At 37.5% G+C, this 20,289-nt stretch overlaps 1 protein-coding gene across 2 annotated transcripts; it reads left to right on the top strand.

The window, feature by feature from the left end:
• The first annotated feature begins 7,903 nt into the window (after positions 1-7,903).
• Positions 7,904-18,611, top strand: LOC136766309 (CD48 antigen). 2 transcript variants are annotated; one of them, XM_066719702.1, is made up of 9 exons: positions 7,904-8,320; positions 9,918-10,235; positions 12,551-12,784; positions 12,958-13,071; positions 15,343-15,438; positions 15,653-15,765; positions 15,882-15,953; positions 16,213-16,311; positions 16,913-18,611. In XM_066719702.1, exons 1-7 carry the CDS (start codon positions 8,275-8,277, stop codon positions 15,921-15,923), a joined length of 963 nt encoding a protein of 320 aa, XP_066575799.1. In that variant the 5' UTR covers positions 7,904-8,274; the 3' UTR covers positions 15,924-15,953; positions 16,213-16,311; positions 16,913-18,611. The 2 variants fall into 2 exon arrangements, with proteins under 2 accessions (XP_066575799.1, XP_066575798.1); XM_066719701.1 differs by having other exon boundaries at positions 15,653-15,790.
• The last annotated feature ends 1,678 nt before the right edge of the window (positions 18,612-20,289 follow it).

Below are 20,289 nucleotides of genomic sequence, written 5' to 3'. Positions count from 1 at the left end.
TGTGTTAGAAGCAGGCAAAATGGGCAAGTGTAAGGATCTGAGCAACTTTGACAAGGGCCAAATTGTGATGGCTAGACAACTGGGTCAGAGCATCTCCAAAACTACATCTCTTGTGGGGTGTTCCCGGTCTACAGTGGTCAGTACCTATCAATAGTTGTCCAAGGAAGGAAAAGTGGTGAACCGGCGACAGGGTAATGTGCGGCCAAGGCTCACTGATGCACGTGGTGAGCGAAGGCTGGCCCGTGTGATCCGATCCAACAGACGAGCTACTGTAGCTCAAATTGCTGAAAAAGTTAATGCTGGTTCTGATAGAAAGGTGTCAGAACACACAGTGCATCGCAGTTTGTTGCATATGGGGCTGCGTAGCCACAGACCAGTCAGGGTGCCCATGCTGACCCCTGTCCACAGCCGAAAGCACCTACCATGGACATGTGACCATCAGAACTGGACCACGGAGCAATGGAGGAAGGTGGCCTTGTCTGATGAATCATGAGTTCAAGGTGTTGACTTGACCTCCAAATTCCCCAGATCTCAATCCAATCGAGCATCTGTGGGATGTGCTGGACAAACAAGTTCGATCCATGGAGGCCCCACCTTGCAACTTACAGGACTTAAAGGATCTGCAGATACCACAGCACACCTTCAGAGGTCTAGTGGAGTCCATGCCATGACGGGTCAGGGCTGTTTTGGTGGCAAAAGGAGGACCTACACAATATTAGGCAGGTGGTCATAATGTTATGGCTGATCGGTGTATATACACATACATGAAAATGTATATATACATTTTTTATTATGGCTGCCTTTTGCTTGTTAAATTCCCTGTCATAGCAAAATATTACCATAGAATATGAACCATACCTATACCAACACATTTTGTCCAATGTTTACAGCAATATTAGTAAAAAGTAAAAATTAAAAGCACTTTTGAGTTATAAAGATTATAAACAATAGTTTGAGTTACAAACAATACAAAGATAATGTTTCAAAAGCAGCAAATGTAAAATGTTAAAATGGCTGCCATTTGTTTGTTTCAACAGAAGTATATACAAGTTGCCACAAACAGACCCAGGACAGTACAGGTGAGAGGCAGCCATCTTGTTGTTTTCCAAGTTTCAGACCAGTCATAGCATTCCTAATTTTGTTTTAACTTTGCCTTAATTTAAGTTAATCTTGTCTGTAGTTTCCCTTAATTGAAGTCAATTCAGTACAGCTGCTGAGTTGGTGAAAGTAAATAGGTTGAATAAAGGTGATTTAGTCAAGGACTAGCAGGAATTCTGTTCCAGGTGAAGAAAGTTAGTTGAGAATTGGTGGCAGGTAGACAAAAGCTACTTAAAGCAGCTGTTGAGAAAGAGCTGCACTGTATCTCAGTGACAAAAAGTCAAACAGTTGACCAGGGGACAGAAACTAAGAGACTAAAAAAAACTGTAACATTTAAAAGCATGTGGCCACCACAGTGTCAGGTTTGCAGAATTATTGCCTTCCTGGATGAACTCATCCAAGAAGATTTCATTTGAGAATGTTGTCAGCATGTTGAAGTCCTGGAGATCAAAGTCCGTCATCTTGAGGCTCACCTTGTTGATCTGCGCTGTATTACTGATATCGAAGACTTGGTCAATCAGCCCAAGATGGTGTGCACACCAAAACCTTGGAGAGTTGAGACCTTAGAGCAGGAAAGTGTAGAGAACTGCTGGGTTACAGTAGGCCATAACTGCAGAAAAGAGCGTGCACATCCCTTAGAAACCTGTACAAACCAGATGGTCTACATCTAAACAGAAGGGGGCTAATGCATTGGGAGATCGTATGTGCAGAGTAGATGAAAATCTTTTAAACTAGGGACCAGGGGGGCAGGGAGCTCTGACAATGGGAGATGTTCCACTAAAGAAAACCAAGGGAAACTGCTACTGGGAAAGTCCTAAAATGTTTGTAACTCAATGCCAAGAGCATAAGGAACAAGATGTTAGACCTAGAAGCTACAGTGCTGGCATGTGACTATGATGTTGTAGGAGTGACGGAAAATGATGGGGATGAATACAAGTTGGATGGATACACACGGTTTAGGAGAGACTGGCAAAATTGAAGAGGTGGTGGGGTAGTATTATATGTCAGAAATTACATTGAGGCAGAAGAACCCAAATTTGATCCTAGTAACGTAACAGAATCTTTGTGGGTTAAGCTTTTGAATAAAAGATCCGGAAGATTAGTGGTAGGAGTGTGTTAAAGAACACCCAACTTAGATATTCAGAAAGATGTTGCATTGTACAATGTTATCAGGACTGCATGTAGCAAGGATGTGGCTGTTATAATGGGGGATTTCAATTTCCCAAACATAGACTGGGAAAGCCCAGGTCTACAATTTTAGAAAAGCAAACCTTGAAGGTATGAAGAGTTAAACTGGAGCACACTGGATGCAGATTCAGTTGAAAATGGATGGTTATATTTTAAGAATATACTTCTTGAGGCTCAGGAGAAATTTGTACCAAACTTAGCAAATTGAGGACCAAAAAACATTGGTTAATGTTAATGTTAATGATCTGGGATAGTTAGCAAACTTGTCACATTTGCAGATGAGACTAAAATAGGTGGCTCAGCAGATACAATCTCGGCAGCACAGGTTATTCAAAGGGACTTAGATAACATTCAGTTGTGGGCCGACACCTGGCAGATGAAATTCAATGTGGACAAGTGCAAGGTATTACATGCAGGTAACAAAAATGTCCACTATAATTACACTATGGGAGGAATAGAACTAGATGAAGTAACACATGAGAAAGATCTAGGAGTCTATGTGGACTCCTCACTTTCTCCATCCAAACAATGTGGGGAAGCAATAAAAAAGGCAAACAGAATGTTAGGGTATATTGTCAAAAGTGTAGAATTTAGAACAAGGGAAGTAATGTTAAGACTGTACAATGTACTAGTTAGACCTCATCTGGAATACTGTGTGCAGTTCTGGGCTCCACACTTCAAGAAAGATACCAGTGCACTAGAGGCAGTTCAGAGGAGAGCAACCAGACTTATTCCAGGTTTGGAGGGAATGTCCTACTCGGAGAGACTGAGGGAACTGAACCTTTTCACCCTGGAACAGAGGAGACTACGTGGGGACTTGATTCAAATCTTCAAAATCATGAAAGGCATCGACCACATCAAACCAGAGGAGCTTTTCCAGCAGGGCAGGGACACAAATGGAAATTGGGCTACAAGGCATTCAAAACGGAAAACAGGAGACGCTTCTTTACACAGAGAGTAGTCACAATCTGGAACAAACTCCCCAGTGATGAGGTTGAAGCTGAAAACTTGGGAACATTTAAAAATAGACTGGATAGGATAAAAAAAAATATCATAATTCTGGAAGAAAATCCCAGTGTAATCAACTTTTCTCTTCAACAGGTTTACAAACTCAAACAGCAGAGATGCAGAAAGAAATGGATGCACTGGAAAACTGACACCAAAATCACTTGGAGAAAGGAAATGTCTGCAGTTCTGAGCATGGAAACGACAGCTGCTCTTTCTCTATTTGCCATGAGGCTGAAATGTTTTTCATTTCAATAGGGGATGTTTGAACTATGGGTAGTATGGTGGTGCAGTGGTTAGCACTGCTGCCTTAAATTCCGGCCTTGGTTGTCTGGGGAGTTTGCATGTTCTCCATGTGTCTTAGATTTTCTATGGGGGCTCTGGTGTTCTCCCACATCCCAAAGACATGCTAATTAGGTTGATTGGCTACATTGATTGGGTGCATCATCCCTATTAAGAATCTCATTAAACTCACTTCCCTCATTCAGATTCTAAGCTTGGAGTGTCCTTCAACCCTGCAGACCAATGCTGCTATTCATAACTGTCTATATGTGTGTGAGTGTATATATATATATATATATATATATATATATATATATATATATATATATATATATATATATATACATATATGACAATGGGATTATTATGATCTGAACTGATACTTTTTAAATAAACCTTCAACAGGGAGTAATAAACAAATGGCCAGTGTTTCTCTGGGGCCAGAATTGAGTCTTGAGTTTAAAAGCAAATACACGCAATGCCAAAACAATTTTTTTTTTTTTTTATCAAATTGTGCAAGGGATAAAGGAGGACCACAATGAAGCAGAAATGTTCATCTCTCCTAATCATCATCATCATAATTTTAATAACTGGGAAATGTAAAATGTGTCAGATTAAGCCTGTAATTAGCTGATTTGGGATGTTAAGAGTGCAGCTGGAATAAGAACCTAAGGTCATTGTGGTCTTTCAGGGGTAGAGTTATGCACCCCTCCTTTAAACTAAGCTTCAGCTCTATTCAAATAAAAATGACACACAAACCCATATCAACACTGTAAAAGTAGGCCCAGCCACACTTAACAGACTCAAATTATTGTGTGTGTCATTTTAAGCTATGCACAGTGTTTCATAAAAAAAATAAGTTACTATATGATACATAGCAGAACAGAACAAAGAAAAAAGCACCTCAGAGGTTTTCTGTATAATGGGTTAAATAATCCATCCATTCACCTTCCATCCACATTCAATAACCACTTCATCCAATGTATAGGGTCAAGGATAGCCTTGAGAAATTATTATGCATCTCTACTTTCCGATATTGCAGCAATTCCCGTTTTATTATTTGACCAATTCCTGACTCCAGTTTATGTTTTAAGAAAATGTTGCCAATGCTTCCTTTACTAACCACACTGTGGTTGTGTGTGATACACCATATATTTTATAAAGTAATCGCGCACATCATTGGATTTTATGTGTTCCTTCCTGTACTGTGGCTTGTGGCATGCACTTCTGTTAAGGTTTTGCTGCCTGACATGTTGCCTGTGTTAGTATTATTTTGGTAAATTACACAAAACTATAATTATTTTAAAACATGAATTTTCCAATTGAAAGAGGAATTGAAAGAGTTACAAGTTTTATATTTGCAAATAATTGTGTATTAACAGGTTCTGGGGAAGAACCTATTTAACATACATTAATACTAAGCAAGTGTCAGTTCCGAAGGTCCAAACTCAATGAAAATAACATACTAAATACGCATAAAAGACCACAATCACCTGCCTTAAGTTATACAGTTAGGTTCATACATATTTGGACATTGACACAATTGTCATCATTTTGGCTCTGTACGCCACCACAATTAATTTTAAAGGAAACATCCAAATTGGGTGAACGGTGTAAATTGTGAGTTTCAATACTTGGTTGCAAATCCTTTGTAGTCAATGACTGCCTGAAGTCTGGAACCCATAGACATCACCAGATGCTGGGTTTCTTCCCTGGTGATGCTCTGCCAGGCCTGCACTGCAGCTGTCTTTAGTTCCTGCTTGTTCTTGAGGTGTTTTGCCTTCAGCAAGTGAAATGCATGCTCAATTGGATTCAGGTCAGGTGATTGACTTGGCCATTGCAGAACATTTCACTTCTTCGCCTTAAAAAAGTATTGTGTTGCTTTCGCAGTATGCTTCGGGTCATGAGTTTTGAAGCATTAGGCTGTATCTGAGCAGATAATATAGCCCTAAACACCTCAGAATTCATCCTGCTGCTTTTGTCAGCAGTCACATCATCAATAAAGAACGTGCTCAATGAACAGAACATGTACCCAAAACACCGGGACTTTTGGGGGCAGTTTATATTTTACATTAGATTTTTCCACCACTTAATTGAGACAGTTGTCCAGAAACAAAAGTAAAGGTATTTTGACCTTTTTTGTTACAGCGATACAGATAAAGCATTCATGCTACTACTAGATCTACAGCACTACGACTATACAGCGGGTATTTTAGGCTATTTGGGGGGAAATGTTTTTTGGAAAGATGTTTTCTTGTTTCTACTGTACTTACTTCAATGGGTAATTCTCTAGGAGGTCTTGGGCATTCATACCTCCTTGTACATTTCAATGAAACAAATAAGGAATTGATGTTGGAGAGTATTTAATCCTACCTTACTTAAACAATTTGTAACATTTTGTAACATAGGCCTATAGATTTACTTTACATGTGTAGCCTTTTGAAACATTGAAATATGTTTTAATTTAATCATGACCACCCACTACAGTGGGGGAAAAAAGTATTTGATCCCCTGCTGATTTTGTACATTTGCCCACTGACAAAGAAATGATCAGTCTATAATTTTAATGGTAGGTGTATTTTAACAGTGAGAGACAGAATAACAACAAAAAAATCCAGAAAAATGCATTTCAAAAAATTTATACATTGATTTGCATGTTAATGAGGGAAATAAGTATTTGACCCCTTCGACTTAGTACTTGGTGGCAAAACCCTTGTTGGCAATCACAGAGGTCAGATGTTTCTTGTAGTCGGCCACCAGGTTTGCACACATCCCAGGAGGGATTTTGTCCCACTCCTTTTTGCAGATCCTCTCCAAGTCATTAAGGTTTCGAGGCTGACGTTTGGCAACTCGAACCTTCAGCTCCCTCCACAGATTTTCTATGGGATTAAGGTCTGGAGACTGGCTAGGCCACTCCAGGACCTTAATGTGCTTCTTCTTGAGCCACTCCTTTGTTGCCTTGGCTGTTTGTTTTGGGTCAATGTCATGCTGGAATACCCATCCACAACCATTTTCAATGCCCTGGCTGAGGGAAGGAGGTTCTCACCCAATATTTGACGGTACATGGCCCCATCCATCGTCCCTTTGATGCGGTACAGTTGTCCTGTCCCCTTAGCAGAAAAACATCCCCAAAGCATAATGTTTCCACCTCCATGTTTGACGGTGGGGATGGTGTTCTTGGGGTCATTCCTCCTCCTCCAAACACGGCGAGTTGAGTTGATGCCAAAGAGCTCGATTTTGGTCTCATCTGACCACAACACTTTCACCCAGTTCTCCTCTGAATCATTCAGATGTTCATTGGCAAACTTCATACGGGCCTGTACATGTGCTTTCTTGAGCAGGGGGACCTTGCGGGCGCTGCAGGATTTCAGTCCTTCACGGTGTAGTGTGTTACCAATTGTTTTCTTGGTGACTATGGTCCCAGCTGCCCTGAGATCATTAACAAGATCCTCCTGTGTAGTTCTGGGCTGATTCCTCACTGTTCTCGTGATCATTGAAACTCCACGAGGTGAGATCTTGCATGGAGCCCCAGACCGAGGGAGACTGACAGTTATTTTGTGTTTCTTCCATTTGCGAATAATTGCACCAACTGTTGTCACCTTCTCACCAAGCTGCTTGGCGATGGTCTTGTAGCCCATTCCAGCCTTGTGTAGGTCTACAATCTTGTCCCTGACATCCTTGGACAGCTCTTTGGTCTTGGCCATGGTGGAGAGTTTGGAATCTGATTGATTGATTGCTTCTGTGGACAGGTGTCTTTTATACAGGTAACGAGCTGAGATTAGAAGCTCTCCCTTTAAGAGAGTGCTCCTAATCTCAGCTCGTTACCTGTATAAAAGACACCTGGGAGCCAGAAATCTTGCTGATTGATAGGGGATCAAATACTTATTTCCCTCATTAACATGCAAATCAATTTATAACTTTTTTGAAATGCGTTTTTCTGGATTTTTTTGTTGTTATTCTGTCTCTCACTATTAAAATACACCTACCATTAAAATTATAGACTGATCATTTCTTTGTCAGTGGGCAAACGTACAAAATCAGCAGGGGATCAAATACTTTTTTCCCTCACTGTATGTGCGTGTATGTATGTACGTAGTTATTAATATTACTACGATGTTATTATTATTATTATTATTATTATTATTATTATTATTATTATTATTATTGTATTAATTTGTATTGGCCTAACCTCATAGCTGTATTTTTCCCCCACCAGGTGGCATTGAAGTGTAATGTTTTCTCTCACGGTACACAACAAAAACATACAAGAAAAGTATACATTCTCTCTCTCTCTCTCTCTCTCTCTCTCTCTCTCTCTCTCTCACACACACACACACACATACAAGCGAAAATGCACATCTCGTTACAGTTTGCTACAGAGTAAGATTTTATTCGAGGGGTGTGTGACACCTCTACTTTCAGAAGGCTATAACGCAACCTGTTCTCTGAAAGTTCGTCGCATCACAATCCACCCAACATTTTCCACAGAATTATGATGTTTGATAAATGCGGTATGAGCAATGCTTCCAATACAACTGTGCCCGTGCCATGTGACGGCGCAGAAAATAGTTTCCTTTTCGGACAGCACAAAGCTTGCATGAAAAGCAGAACAGTGTCGGGATATATGATTAACAGCGCAGTCGATTCTACCTGTGTTTTTTTAAATATTAGTTTTGCATAGCGTTTCCAGTCCAATGCACCATGATGTCGTACTTTGTCGGAGTTTTTCTGTCACTTTTAACATGGGGTAAGTAGGGTGATACTTTTACAATATTATTTCAGCTAATTATTTTAGCATATGGATTTAGTTTTAAAATGTTATTATGTAGCCTATGTGATATTATACACGTTACTAAAATATATACGCGATACTTCTCTATGTCCATCTTGTGTTGTAGTTAGTAGATATAGGGTTTTCCACTAGTTTGATACTAGTTTGATTTTCGACTCGCGCTACCAGACATCGATAAAAAGAGCTGTATCTCCCCAACCACAACAGCTAGCGTTTTCAAATCACCTTGAATTCTTTCACAGCCTTTGTTTCGTGAGTAATTTGTGAAAATGTATAACATATCGCGTATGTGCACATAGCCAGGCGTACAATGGCTGTATTTCCCCAACCATAATATGTAGCGTGTTCAGACCAACGAAGACCAATTGTGAACTGTTTCACAGTCTATGTTTTACCTGTGAAAACTAAGAATACTTTCACATGACTGAAATTGCTTGATAACCTTAACCACCAGTAGCAACAGTGTATCACTGATGCTGGCAGGCATCAGGTGCTCCCACAGTTAAAAATAACTTTATTTGAAGAAGACAAGTTGTGAATTGTTTCAGAATGTTTTGTACCTGTGAATAGTATGGATATACAATTAAAACAAATAATACAAACACAAATCATAAGAGAGACACATTGGGAATCACATCACAGTCTGTTTAATGTATACCCAGTGATCTATTGTGAAAAGCAAAACATCTCTCACAAACATAGATACGGATGGGGGCGGGTCACAAAAGCTGTTTCTAAACAAAACAAAGTGTAGAACAATGTTAATACATCAACAGCTGTCTTTTAACTTGAAAGTTGGTTTGAAAACGCTACTTATTATGGTTGGGGAGATACAGCCATTTTACGCATGGTTATGTGCTCAAATGCTATATGTTATAGAATTTTTTATGATTACATGATTTTTATGATATGAATTCACAATTGGTCTTCTTCATGTGAAAGTTGATTTGAAAACGCTAACTGTTGTGGTTGGGGAGACAGCGTTTTATTCATGTCTGGTAGCGCGAGTCGAATATCAAACGTCAAGCTATTTACCGCGGTGCTTTACCCATACGCAAGTGATAGTATGTTAAGAAATCTGTGCCTTACTATCTTATTATTACGTGTACTTTTAAATCGACATCTGATGATGGTTTTCCTTTTTTGTCTTTAACTGTATTACTTATAGCAAGCACCCCTTTGCGTTATAATTTTATTTATTTATTTATTTTTAATACTTTGATTGGATTTACAGCATAGGTTTTTACCTAGGCTCATACCCGTTCATATAGCTGGTTAACTTATTTATGCTAATCGGTGTTCTATGTGATACATTTAAGGCCTTACTTAAGAGGATATCATTTTATCCATTACTCTTTGGTTTGTATATATCTCCCTAAAAATGTTTACCTGCCTACTTCTGTACATCTTTGGAGACCATTTGTTTCGACCAAGCAGTAACTTTATTCTATTGCCAAAATAATTGAGACAGTCCTTTTTCCAAAGTACATAATGATGATTTACTAAGTAGCACTACAATTACACTGTTAATGATGATTCATTTTGTTTGTAGTTAACAGTGAGGAACCACTGATTCTTCATGCACCCAGAGGCGGTATTGTTCTCATCCCAGGTGTAAGACTTGCACCACATGGCTTCCTCACATGGCAGTTTCACAGAGATGTATTGATTCAGACTGAAATTCTGAGCTTTCACATTGGGTCCAAGGATGCTGAAATCATTCATCCTTACATGGAACGTGTTGAGTTTTTTACACACAATGCTTCCTTCCTACTGAAAAACCTGGACAAAGCAGATGCTGGCTTTTACACCATAACACTGATCAAAGAAAGCAAGCAGAATCTCAGAACATTCAATCTGAAAGTGATTGGTAAGCCACATGGAATCGCTTTATATCCCTGTTATTAAACGTCTGCTTAGCAGTATTTTGTGAAAACAGGAGATCACTAGCCACTTTATTTCTTTATTCATATGCAGATTAGGATCGTTTGTTTCAGGATTAAGTTGTCAGGTGTCTAAAGTGATCTCATCCAGTTGTTTCTGATAGGCTATGTAAGGAGTCCACATGACATGACTCTCAAACTACCCAGAAAAAACATTCTCTCTAGTTGTACATGCTGTGCAGTAAAGGTTAAAGTGTGGGGTGTTTTGAAGAGACTACCAAAAACAGCTGAATGAGACACCATGATGATTATGATTCAGCATGTTTTTCCATCTTAATATTGTAATGTTCTGGGGTTCTCCTGGTAATGATGAGAGTATGGCATAGTTTGCTCTTGAATGCCTGGTTTATTAAGACTCACACAGCCAGCTCCCGCAGTTAATAGCAAACTTCCAGACCTCTGCACACCTCTTTGTGGGCTGCCCCCCCCGCCCCCTGTGCTGCCCCAACCAATTGTACACATGCATCATTCAAAAGCTTCTGCATGCTTGCGTCTGACAAGATAACCTCAAAGTTCTCTTTTCAGGAAATAGTTTTTTTTTAGTGTCCAAACAGATTTTTGTTTTGTTTTCTAATGAAGCACTGCTCAATACATGTTTAACTGCAGACATTACTTTGTGCTCTACTTTAAACAATTATTTAGTCTTGATTTTAGCTCCATTGCATTTTCTATGCATGTTCTTCAAATAGACACTTTAAAAGCTTAATGATTTTCCAATTGTATGTTTATGGCACCTTTCAAAATATTCTTAAAGGGGTCATGAACTGAGAAATCAAAATTCCCTTGATCTTTTGACATACAAGAGGTCATTGTACAATAAATACACCCTGTAAGTTTCAGAACTCAAAACGTTCTCGTTAGTCTAAATACAGCTTATATTGAAGCCAATCTGCAAAAACTACAGGATTTGGAATGGGCCACTTTATTACGTAATAGTGCGGCTAAACCCCGCCTCCACAGAAGAAGATCAATGCCTGCTTAGCCCCGCCCACTGAATAACGCATATAGTAGGTAAATAACGAGAGAGGCAAACGCAGGTCTATGCAGAAACCAAATGATAAAGATGGCTCCGAAGACAACAATTGACAAGTTTTTTACTTTAATGAAAATGATGGACGATGAATATAAGAACGACAGCTTGACAAACGATACTACATTCATTTATACTTTGTTTACATACATACATTTGTTTTTGTTGTCTTGTGATTTGGGATCAGACTCTGGATCAAACATGTTTGGCTAAATTTCACCAGCTGCCATTTCTCATCATCGGAAATTTTCAAAACAATTCCACACGTGTACTGATGGGGAGTTGAAAATTTTTAAATATGCAAAACTGTTAGCCAATCATACCAGTGGTCGTTTACTTCCGAGTCTACAATCCGCCAGGCCTATTCAAACGGTGTGTTCCGATGAGGGGGGTCAAAACAGGACAGAAAATAGCCTATTACTTCTACATTATGATGTTTTTTGATGTAAAAATCTTGATAACATTATAAGTGGACCTCAGAGAACAGAACAACATTTAAAAAAGGCAGTTCATGACCCCTTTAAGTGTAATACATACATTAGTAAATCTGGTGTGCAGTTTTGAAGCGATATGCCAACAAAAAATGTATTGAATGAGTTCCGTAACTCTCAATACAAAAGTAGGTTTTGTTTAATAATGTTTGTTTCAAGATGCAGCAATGGATTTGATGTTATGCTGTTCTTAATCTCACTTCAAGTTCATATTTATATTCCATTGAACTAATCTTCTAAATTGCTTTCTGATAGGCTAAAACTCGCCCCTAACCCTAAGATCAATATTCAAGTAAAAATATGCTTGTGTCAGATGAGTGTTTTCAAGATCCATCAGCTTCTATATTTTAGCTTTATAAAGTCATCAGTTTTTGGAGATTTAATGCAATCTGCTTTTTTCTTTAAAATAACAAACTGATTATGTTTCATCCCTCTGTACAACATCTTTAAATGAGGGTAAATTAATTTATTTCCAGTCCATTAGAATTGTTATTATTATGGAATTTGCATCTTTCTTTTAAATTTTGAATCTATTGGTGAGGTCATTAACTTTTATGTAACTCAATCTACATACTTAAACACTCAAACTCACATTTCTTTGTAATGTTTTATTGTAATAGTTATATACTCTCACTTTTGACTTTTCAGTAGTGGTTGAACAGATGGGAATTAAGTTGGCAGTGCTGTGATTAAGATGTCTTGTTTTATGCCTGTCCTGCAGACATTCTTTCAAAGCCACAGATTCAGAGAAAAGACGAGAACAACACCATCACCCTGACCTGCAATGTACCCGAAGAAGCAGAACATTTTAACTGGAGGAAAGATGGAAGAAATTTATCTATGGGGAACAACATTTATTTTCATACAATGAGAAAAGAGTATTGTGGAGTGTATTGGTGCATTGTAGAAAATGCAGTCAGCAGTAAACAAAGTGATTTTGCTCTACAGTTCACTGGTAAGTTTTCCTTTAACGAATATTCCTTTCTTATTCAAGGATTAACAGTAGTTTATGGTTATTCTATATGTTTCACATTGTGAATAGAGAGTAATTTAGTTTAAGTTGTTGAAGTTACTGACTGATGTGCAACATATCCCGAGGCCTTGCACTGTGATGCCTTTTCTTTTTAGATTACCTGGAAGAAGCATCAATCTACTGCACATTTGTGACTCTGGCTTTGTGGCCCATGGTATTTCTACGAACAGTTAATTTACTCCAGTGCGTACAAAAGTCACTTAATAAAGGTAAGAATTCTGTTGTTTAATTTATTTGAAATGATCTTTAAAATAACCTTAACATTTCCAGTGAAGTCTGATAAAATGGAGGATTCTATATAGTTTTACCAATAGTAAAAGGACATGCCACCCTCTGGCAGTAATGGATTATATCAGAGCTCATGGACTCTGTTGAAAGCACTAGTATGCATTGCATAATTAAACTACTGATTGATCTTTATGATGAAGGTCCATATAAACACAATGAAGCACCATATCCCCGATCTGAGAGTAGTTCAGTGGTTCAAGGAAAAAGGCATTGAAACAAATTGGCTTCCTCCTCATTGCAATACAGTCAGCTCTCTGCCCTCCACCCCCAAAGTAATATGTCTGACATAAACAGGCAAGCAGGTTGCTTGTATTCCACAAATATAACGTTTGAAATATACATGTCTTAAATGACTGTATTTTATAGTTTACAATATACTTTCACTAGTTTTGTGTGTTGTGCAATATTTTTACTTAAAAAAATAAAATAAAAGATGTCTGAAACCGTAAAATGGTAAAACACCATTTTAAATGAAATGGTAAATGAAATGTGGAAATTTGGAAAAGTCAAAGGGGGGTGAATACTTTTGAGAGCCACTGTACTAAATCCAAGAAAAACTCCCCCCACCCCCATGAAAACACACATTTCATATTTTATATAGGCTAGAGAGATCAACCGTTACACCCATACGGTGAAAGAGAAGTGAAATTGTTAGCCTTCATTTATTTTGAATTGGCAATCTTAAGTGACAAACACTTGCCATCAGATACTATATACGTCATAAATTCCAGTCAATTTACATGTAACGTCAATGCATTGAAAAACTAGTCACTTTCACAGACCCAGATGAGCACTACTCAATAAGGGACAGCAGTAAGGTCTTAAACTGTAATCAACCAACTGTTTTGAACATCAGCTGCAAATATAGCAGAAGTGAAAGGAAAATAATCAATGATTCAGAGTGGAGATGCAGATGAGATATTTGTTTATTCTCCCTGGTAATTGAGGAGCTCTGTGCAAAGATGTATATATTATGCCAGTAATGATACAAAGATAAAGAATCCAGGTGCTTTTTAGGTATTACTAAAATGAATTACTAAGGGCTGGATTAAATCAAAACTTTGACCGACCCGCTAATAGAAAACTACAAAACTGTACTCAGTTGCGGCTTCATTTTTAGTAAGATGCCACTTTCTTCTAATCATACATGTAACCGCTATGATGTACAGGTTTGTAGTTTTCTGTTAGCGGGTGGGTCAAAGTTTTGATTTAATATATATATTTTTCATATATATGAATAGTTAATACCAGTATAGGATAAGGAAAACAAACCATACATAATTTCAGTACCAATGTTTGTTTTGTTTTTAAGTAGTTATTGTTTTTATAGAAATACTGCTCAGGAGACATTTGAGTATTCAGTCAGACAATTTGACTGTGATCTCAAATAAAGCAAAACAAAAGGGAGGCTGGAGGGTTAAACATGTTTTTGTCTAGAGTTATAGTAATTTCCCATGTCTTGTTTGTGTCCCATTCTGTAGTTGTTGGGGTTTTTTCAGTTCCACGTTATTGTTGTCTCCAGAGTGTTGGAGCACGTCATAAATTCCAGTCAATTTACATGTAACATCAATGCATTGAAAAAATATATAGTCACTTTCACAGACCCAGATTGGCACTACTCAGTAAGGGACAGTAGTAAGGGTCTTAAGCTGTAATCAACCAACTGTTTTGGTCATCAGCTGCAAAAATAGCAGAAGTGAAAGGAAAATAATCAATGATTCAGAGGGGAGATGCAGATGAGATATTTGTTTACTCTCCCTGGTAATAGAGGAGCTCTGTGCAAAGATGTTTGTTGTGTTTTCATGTATACTGTCAGAAACAGAGAAACATATATATATTATACCAGTAATGATTCAAAGATAATGAATCCAGGAGCTTTTTAGGTATTTCAGTATGAGGGCTGGAATTTGTCTTATATATGAATAGTTAATACCAGTATAGGATAAGGAAAACAAACAGTACATAATCTCAGTAACAAAAATTAGTTTGTTTTTAGGTAGTTATTTTTTTTATAGAAATACTGCTCAGGAGACATTTGATATTCAGTCAGACAATTTGACTGTGATCTCAGATAAGGCAAAACAAAATGGTTTGAAATGAGGATGGAGGGTTAAACATGTTTTTGTCCAAAGTTATAGTAATTTCCCATTTCTAGTTTGTGTCCCATTCTGTTGTTGGTGTTTTTTTTTCAGTTCCAGGTTGTTGTCTCCATAGAGTTGGAGCTGTAAATGCTATCCTTTATCTGTTGTCCAGCTTTATTGGATGTGTTTTTTGGACCATGGCTGAAGGTAAACATTTGCATACTTCAAGATCAGTAATGGGAAGATGGTTATTGAATGTAATTACTTTTTAATGAAATTCATTATATTAGATCTAATCAAATATTCAGAGAAGTTTAAGTGTGTGTGTGAAATTATTTTAGTGAATGAAGATCTATTTTTTGTATAAGAAACTGAATGTTTAATTGTATCCAAAAACTAAAACCTTTTTGTTCTCCTGCAGGCAGCTTTCAGAGTCTTGTGGTTATTTCCCTAATTGTTTTGGGAATATTCATTGTGAAGTTGATTCTGCTTTATCTTTTCCAATGTGTTTCCAGTAGATGTACAAGTATACTTGTAAGTATACTACAAAAAAAAACTTGTAAGTTTGTAAGTATCTAACACTTATTTTGCACAATGTCTTCTGGTGTATTGTGAAAGTGTGACAGTGAAGCTATATTTTCCATTTGTAGGTCATTTTCCCTGGGAGTTTGCGGCCTGCTTCTTTCCTTTAGGTGTAGCAATATACCATCTTACCACTTACAGTAAGTACAATTGTGAATCTCTTATATAAATATTTCTTAAATATTTGTAATTATGTTTGGAATATTACTTTTTGACTTTTAGTTTGATGTAGCTGTTTGAATGCTTCAGGACATAGACTTTTTATCTCATCACATTAGATATTGAATTAATGTTATAAAAAATGCTGTATAATTTAAATATAAATAGCACAAATATATCATTTACATATACAGAATGGTATAGAATAGAAGAGTAATGTAATGTGGGCATCTTTTTCAGGGTCTGAATGCAGTACGTGGAATGTTTTGGGATGTGGACTCTGCATTTTATTTACCTTTCTATTTCAGTTTACTACTGGTATAGCTTTTTGGATAACAGGTAATACATCTTACTAGGATTTACTTTGTATGAGACAAATGTTATTTAAAGTATTTAACTGTATCAGGACTGGGGCAATGGTAGTGTTTGAACATTCTCCAAGAGATTATTCATCAGGTTTGTTTTTCACAGAGAAAAATAAAACTTTTGACAGCGGTTAAAGAAAAAACAATGAGTTCCAGGTACAATATGTTTGTATACATTGTTTTACGAAGCCTGTGCTATCTAAGTAAATATTTATAATTCAGCACATTTTTAAAGTTTATAATTTATGCAAACATTTAACTTTACCTTTTATTTCAAAATGTGAACATTTAATACTTTATACCATCACATCAAAAAGAGGTGAATTCAGTGCTAGCTATATTTCAGTACTTCATATGTGTAGGTTTTTAAACCTTTTAGGTGTTTATTGAAAAATACATGTTTGAATTCCATGTTTCTAAACAGAACATTTACATATTTCATAGGACAAACCACAGAAAAAAAAAAATAGAAAGTAAAATCGCTGTTTATTCATTGCCGTGTGTCTGATACAGCAAGGCAAAGCGAAGGGAAATATGTGATTGCTTTATTATAATTCTGTTTGTTTTGTCTGCAGGCATATGTGTTGACACTGACAGTGACCAAACCCCAACAGAAGTCGCAAGAAATACATACAATCATGTTAAAGAAAATTACAAGTTACAACAACAAAGTTTCCCTTCATTTCCAGACTGAACTTGAGCTCTACAGTACTTTTGCGACTTCTAGATTGTTTACATTGCTGAAACTGAATAACTGGACTATTGGAAGAGAGGAAAGGAGCAAAGCAAAACAGGCACTTTCATCACTGAAACATCCAAGACTAGTTATCTGCATTCTGCAGTCACCTGCAGGATCGTCTGAGACCAGCCACGCGGACAGCTGATGAAACTGTGGGTTTGCACAACTGAAGAATTTCTGCACAGACTGTCAGAAATCATGACAGGGAAGCTCATCTCTGGCTCGTCGTCCTCATCAGGGTCTGGATCACTGATGAGGACGAGACCCTGAGACCCTGAGATGAGACCCTCTCCTATTCCCCAGCTTGCCTCCAGAGGTCATCATCCCCAGAATACTGAACTCAGCTTCTGACATCCCTCAATCACCCAATTAACATTCCTAGTCACCATGTTCACTTCTTCCATCACTCTCTTCTCCCATTGGTTCTCACTCCCTACCTCTGTTACTTGCTTCCCTCTGCCCCTGTATCTATGTCCCTCAGTTTCCTTCACTTATTGCAAAGTTTTGCCTTATCTTTGATGTTCAATGTTGTAACACCCTTTTTCTTCGATCACATTGTGCCACACATTTAGTGCTATTCTTCTGTACATTACTTTCACTGGTGGATAATTAAGACTTGATCTATCTCTCATGGTTTGGACTGTTAAATATAAACTTATTGCTTATCATCACAAAACTTGACAAAGTATTTGTTTTATTTTATTATTCTGTAATAAAACTGGTCTGTAATCACAACATTAAACTTAAAAAAGGCTAGATATGATGGTCAGCAAAATTAGAAATTTATTTTAACAATAAAACAATTACCCCCAGAGCTTGCAGCATAACATTACAAGAACTGGGGATTCATGATTGTACAGAACTTTTTATAAACCAATCAGGGAATTGACTTTATCAATTAACATAAAAAGGAAACAAATAAGAAAGGTGAGAAGAAGTATATATGAAAGCAAAAACTTAAAAAAAAGATAGATCATGGACATTATTCATATCATCCAGAATTGGCCTTGAGTTTTGGAGTACAAACAACTATCAGAACTTTACTGGATCAGTAAATGCATGCCTGACAACCCCTAATAATTTGTAAAGAAAAGTTTATTTTTCCCCGTTGATTGCTGAAGTAGTCTTATTTGTTTGAAATGATAAGGTAATTTATTTTTTATTTTTCTTATGATGAAAGTAAGATCTTCAATTCAAGGCAGTTTTATATTTCTGGCCAATATGGTAATTTATACTAAACTAAGTATCAGTACCCTTACACACACCCTCAAACACTTGGGCCTATGCTCTATACATCACCTCCCATCCCCCAACTGCAACTATCTCTCACTATGAGTAGAACTGTCTTTATAGATTGAGGGAGAGGTTGCATTGCAGTACATCACCTCACCCCCACTTCCTTTTTTTAATCTGTCAGCTGCACATGATTTACATGAAAAGTCTTAGAGGTTTCCTTCCCGTAAGGATTTTTCTGGAAAGAGAAACACTCAAAAATACAAATTGTTTTTGTTGCAAAAATGTCATACTTCTTTCTGTATTTTAGTATTTATTTTCATTTAGTAATTGCATTAAAGTGAAGAGTGTTTGTTATAGGTTTTCCAGCTTATGTGAGTCGCAGATTTTCTAAAAAGATTTTCTGTAGAAACATTTTGATGGAAACATTATTTCATTTACAACTGTGGGTCCCCAGGGGGGCAGGGGATGCTGGGTTGCAGCCTCTCCCACTTTGTATTTGTTGTGTTTGCGCTAGCTATCGGGATTCACTGGTTACAAAAAGAATAAAGAGAGGGTGAGCCAGAGTTCCAGACCGCTTCCACAGGCACAACACTGAGCTTAGTCCCACTCAAAACTACTTCTACCCTGCGTGAACCGGGGCTCTCCTATGTAAATCCTTGCCCCTGTGATTTGCTTCCCCCAGTCACAGTGTCCCCACTGTTCCTGCACAGGGCTAACCTGGGATCCCGTAAACCTCAATAATTCCCCAAATTCTGCAATCCCTCCATCTCACATAATAGTCCCAAATCGCTACAAGGTTTGCAATATCAGTTTACCTTATAGGCAGAGATCCAATAATCTGACAGCAGAAGGCCCAAGGAAGCACACCGAGGTCAGAGAATATTTCAGTTTCAGATGAAAAGTTCCGTAAGCTAGATGATGCTGAAGGTGCTGAATCCTGAGGTCCAAGCATGGGTTAAAGAGCACGATACCTTCATGGCAAAATTTGTTAAAAGATGAATGGGGCTGGGAAAAGTTGTGATCTAGAAAAGCCTTTGTTTAAACAGGAAAAAAAAAGTAGTACAGAAACTAATTAGCAGCATAAAGGAAAATCGTTTGTGTGTTATTACTGTTCTCAGGAAAAACATATAAAGCCAGTTTGCCCACTGAGAAAAGTAAAAATAGTAAATTTGTGCTATGTACTAACTATTTCATATTGACTGTCACATGGTATGAACATTTTTAAATATGGTAACTGTTCAGAGAATCTTAAACGCATGTTCTGGCAGCCTAATTATCTGGTGACATTTTAACTGGATGTAACTGGATTGAGGCAGGTAGTTGCCACCAACTTTGATAACCCAGCAAGTTGTTAAACACAGTAACTACAAAACACCAGATGAAGGCTATGACAAAAAAGTCTGTACATAAAATCTGTTTAAAATAGAGCAGCATGCAATTATAAAACAGTCAAAAATGTTGTCTTTCCTCAACATTTCTTTTGACAATCAAAAATGTGAATTGCACAGAATACTAATAGCACATCATAGTTTAACAGTGTTCTAAACTATTCACTAGTTAGCTCTAAATCCAAAGCTCTAAAAATCAAATTAAATTGCTCAGGTGCAAATTTGTCACTTTAATACACTTTTCAGATGTGAATGTTGTCTGTACAAAATACATCAGTCCCATTACTGTTGCTGACAATCAGTGCTCATTATTTCCTATCACAATCAATGATCAATTGATCAATCTGTTATGAAATATTAACTCTGCTCATAACATGCTGTGATTCTCAGTGAAAACAAGTTGCAGAGTGTGGAGCAAGCAATGGAAGGTGCTCATGGACATGGGACACAAACTGTCATTAAGCCTGGCATGTAACAGAGCAGGGGTTCCCAGGTTTTTGAACCGAGGGACCCCTTTGCCGCCTAGATTTTCGTCGAGGACCGCCTCCTACCAAAGGATTGCGGGGGGGGTGACGGTAATAACGTGTGA

This window comes from Amia ocellicauda, chromosome 13, assembly GCF_036373705.1.
Source record: "Amia ocellicauda isolate fAmiCal2 chromosome 13, fAmiCal2.hap1, whole genome shotgun sequence".
In the NCBI taxonomy this organism is placed as follows: Eukaryota; Metazoa; Chordata; class Actinopteri; order Amiiformes; family Amiidae; genus Amia; species Amia ocellicauda.
The sequence above is the reverse complement of the archived record's forward strand: the minus strand, read 5'-3'. Positions and strand labels throughout refer to the sequence as shown.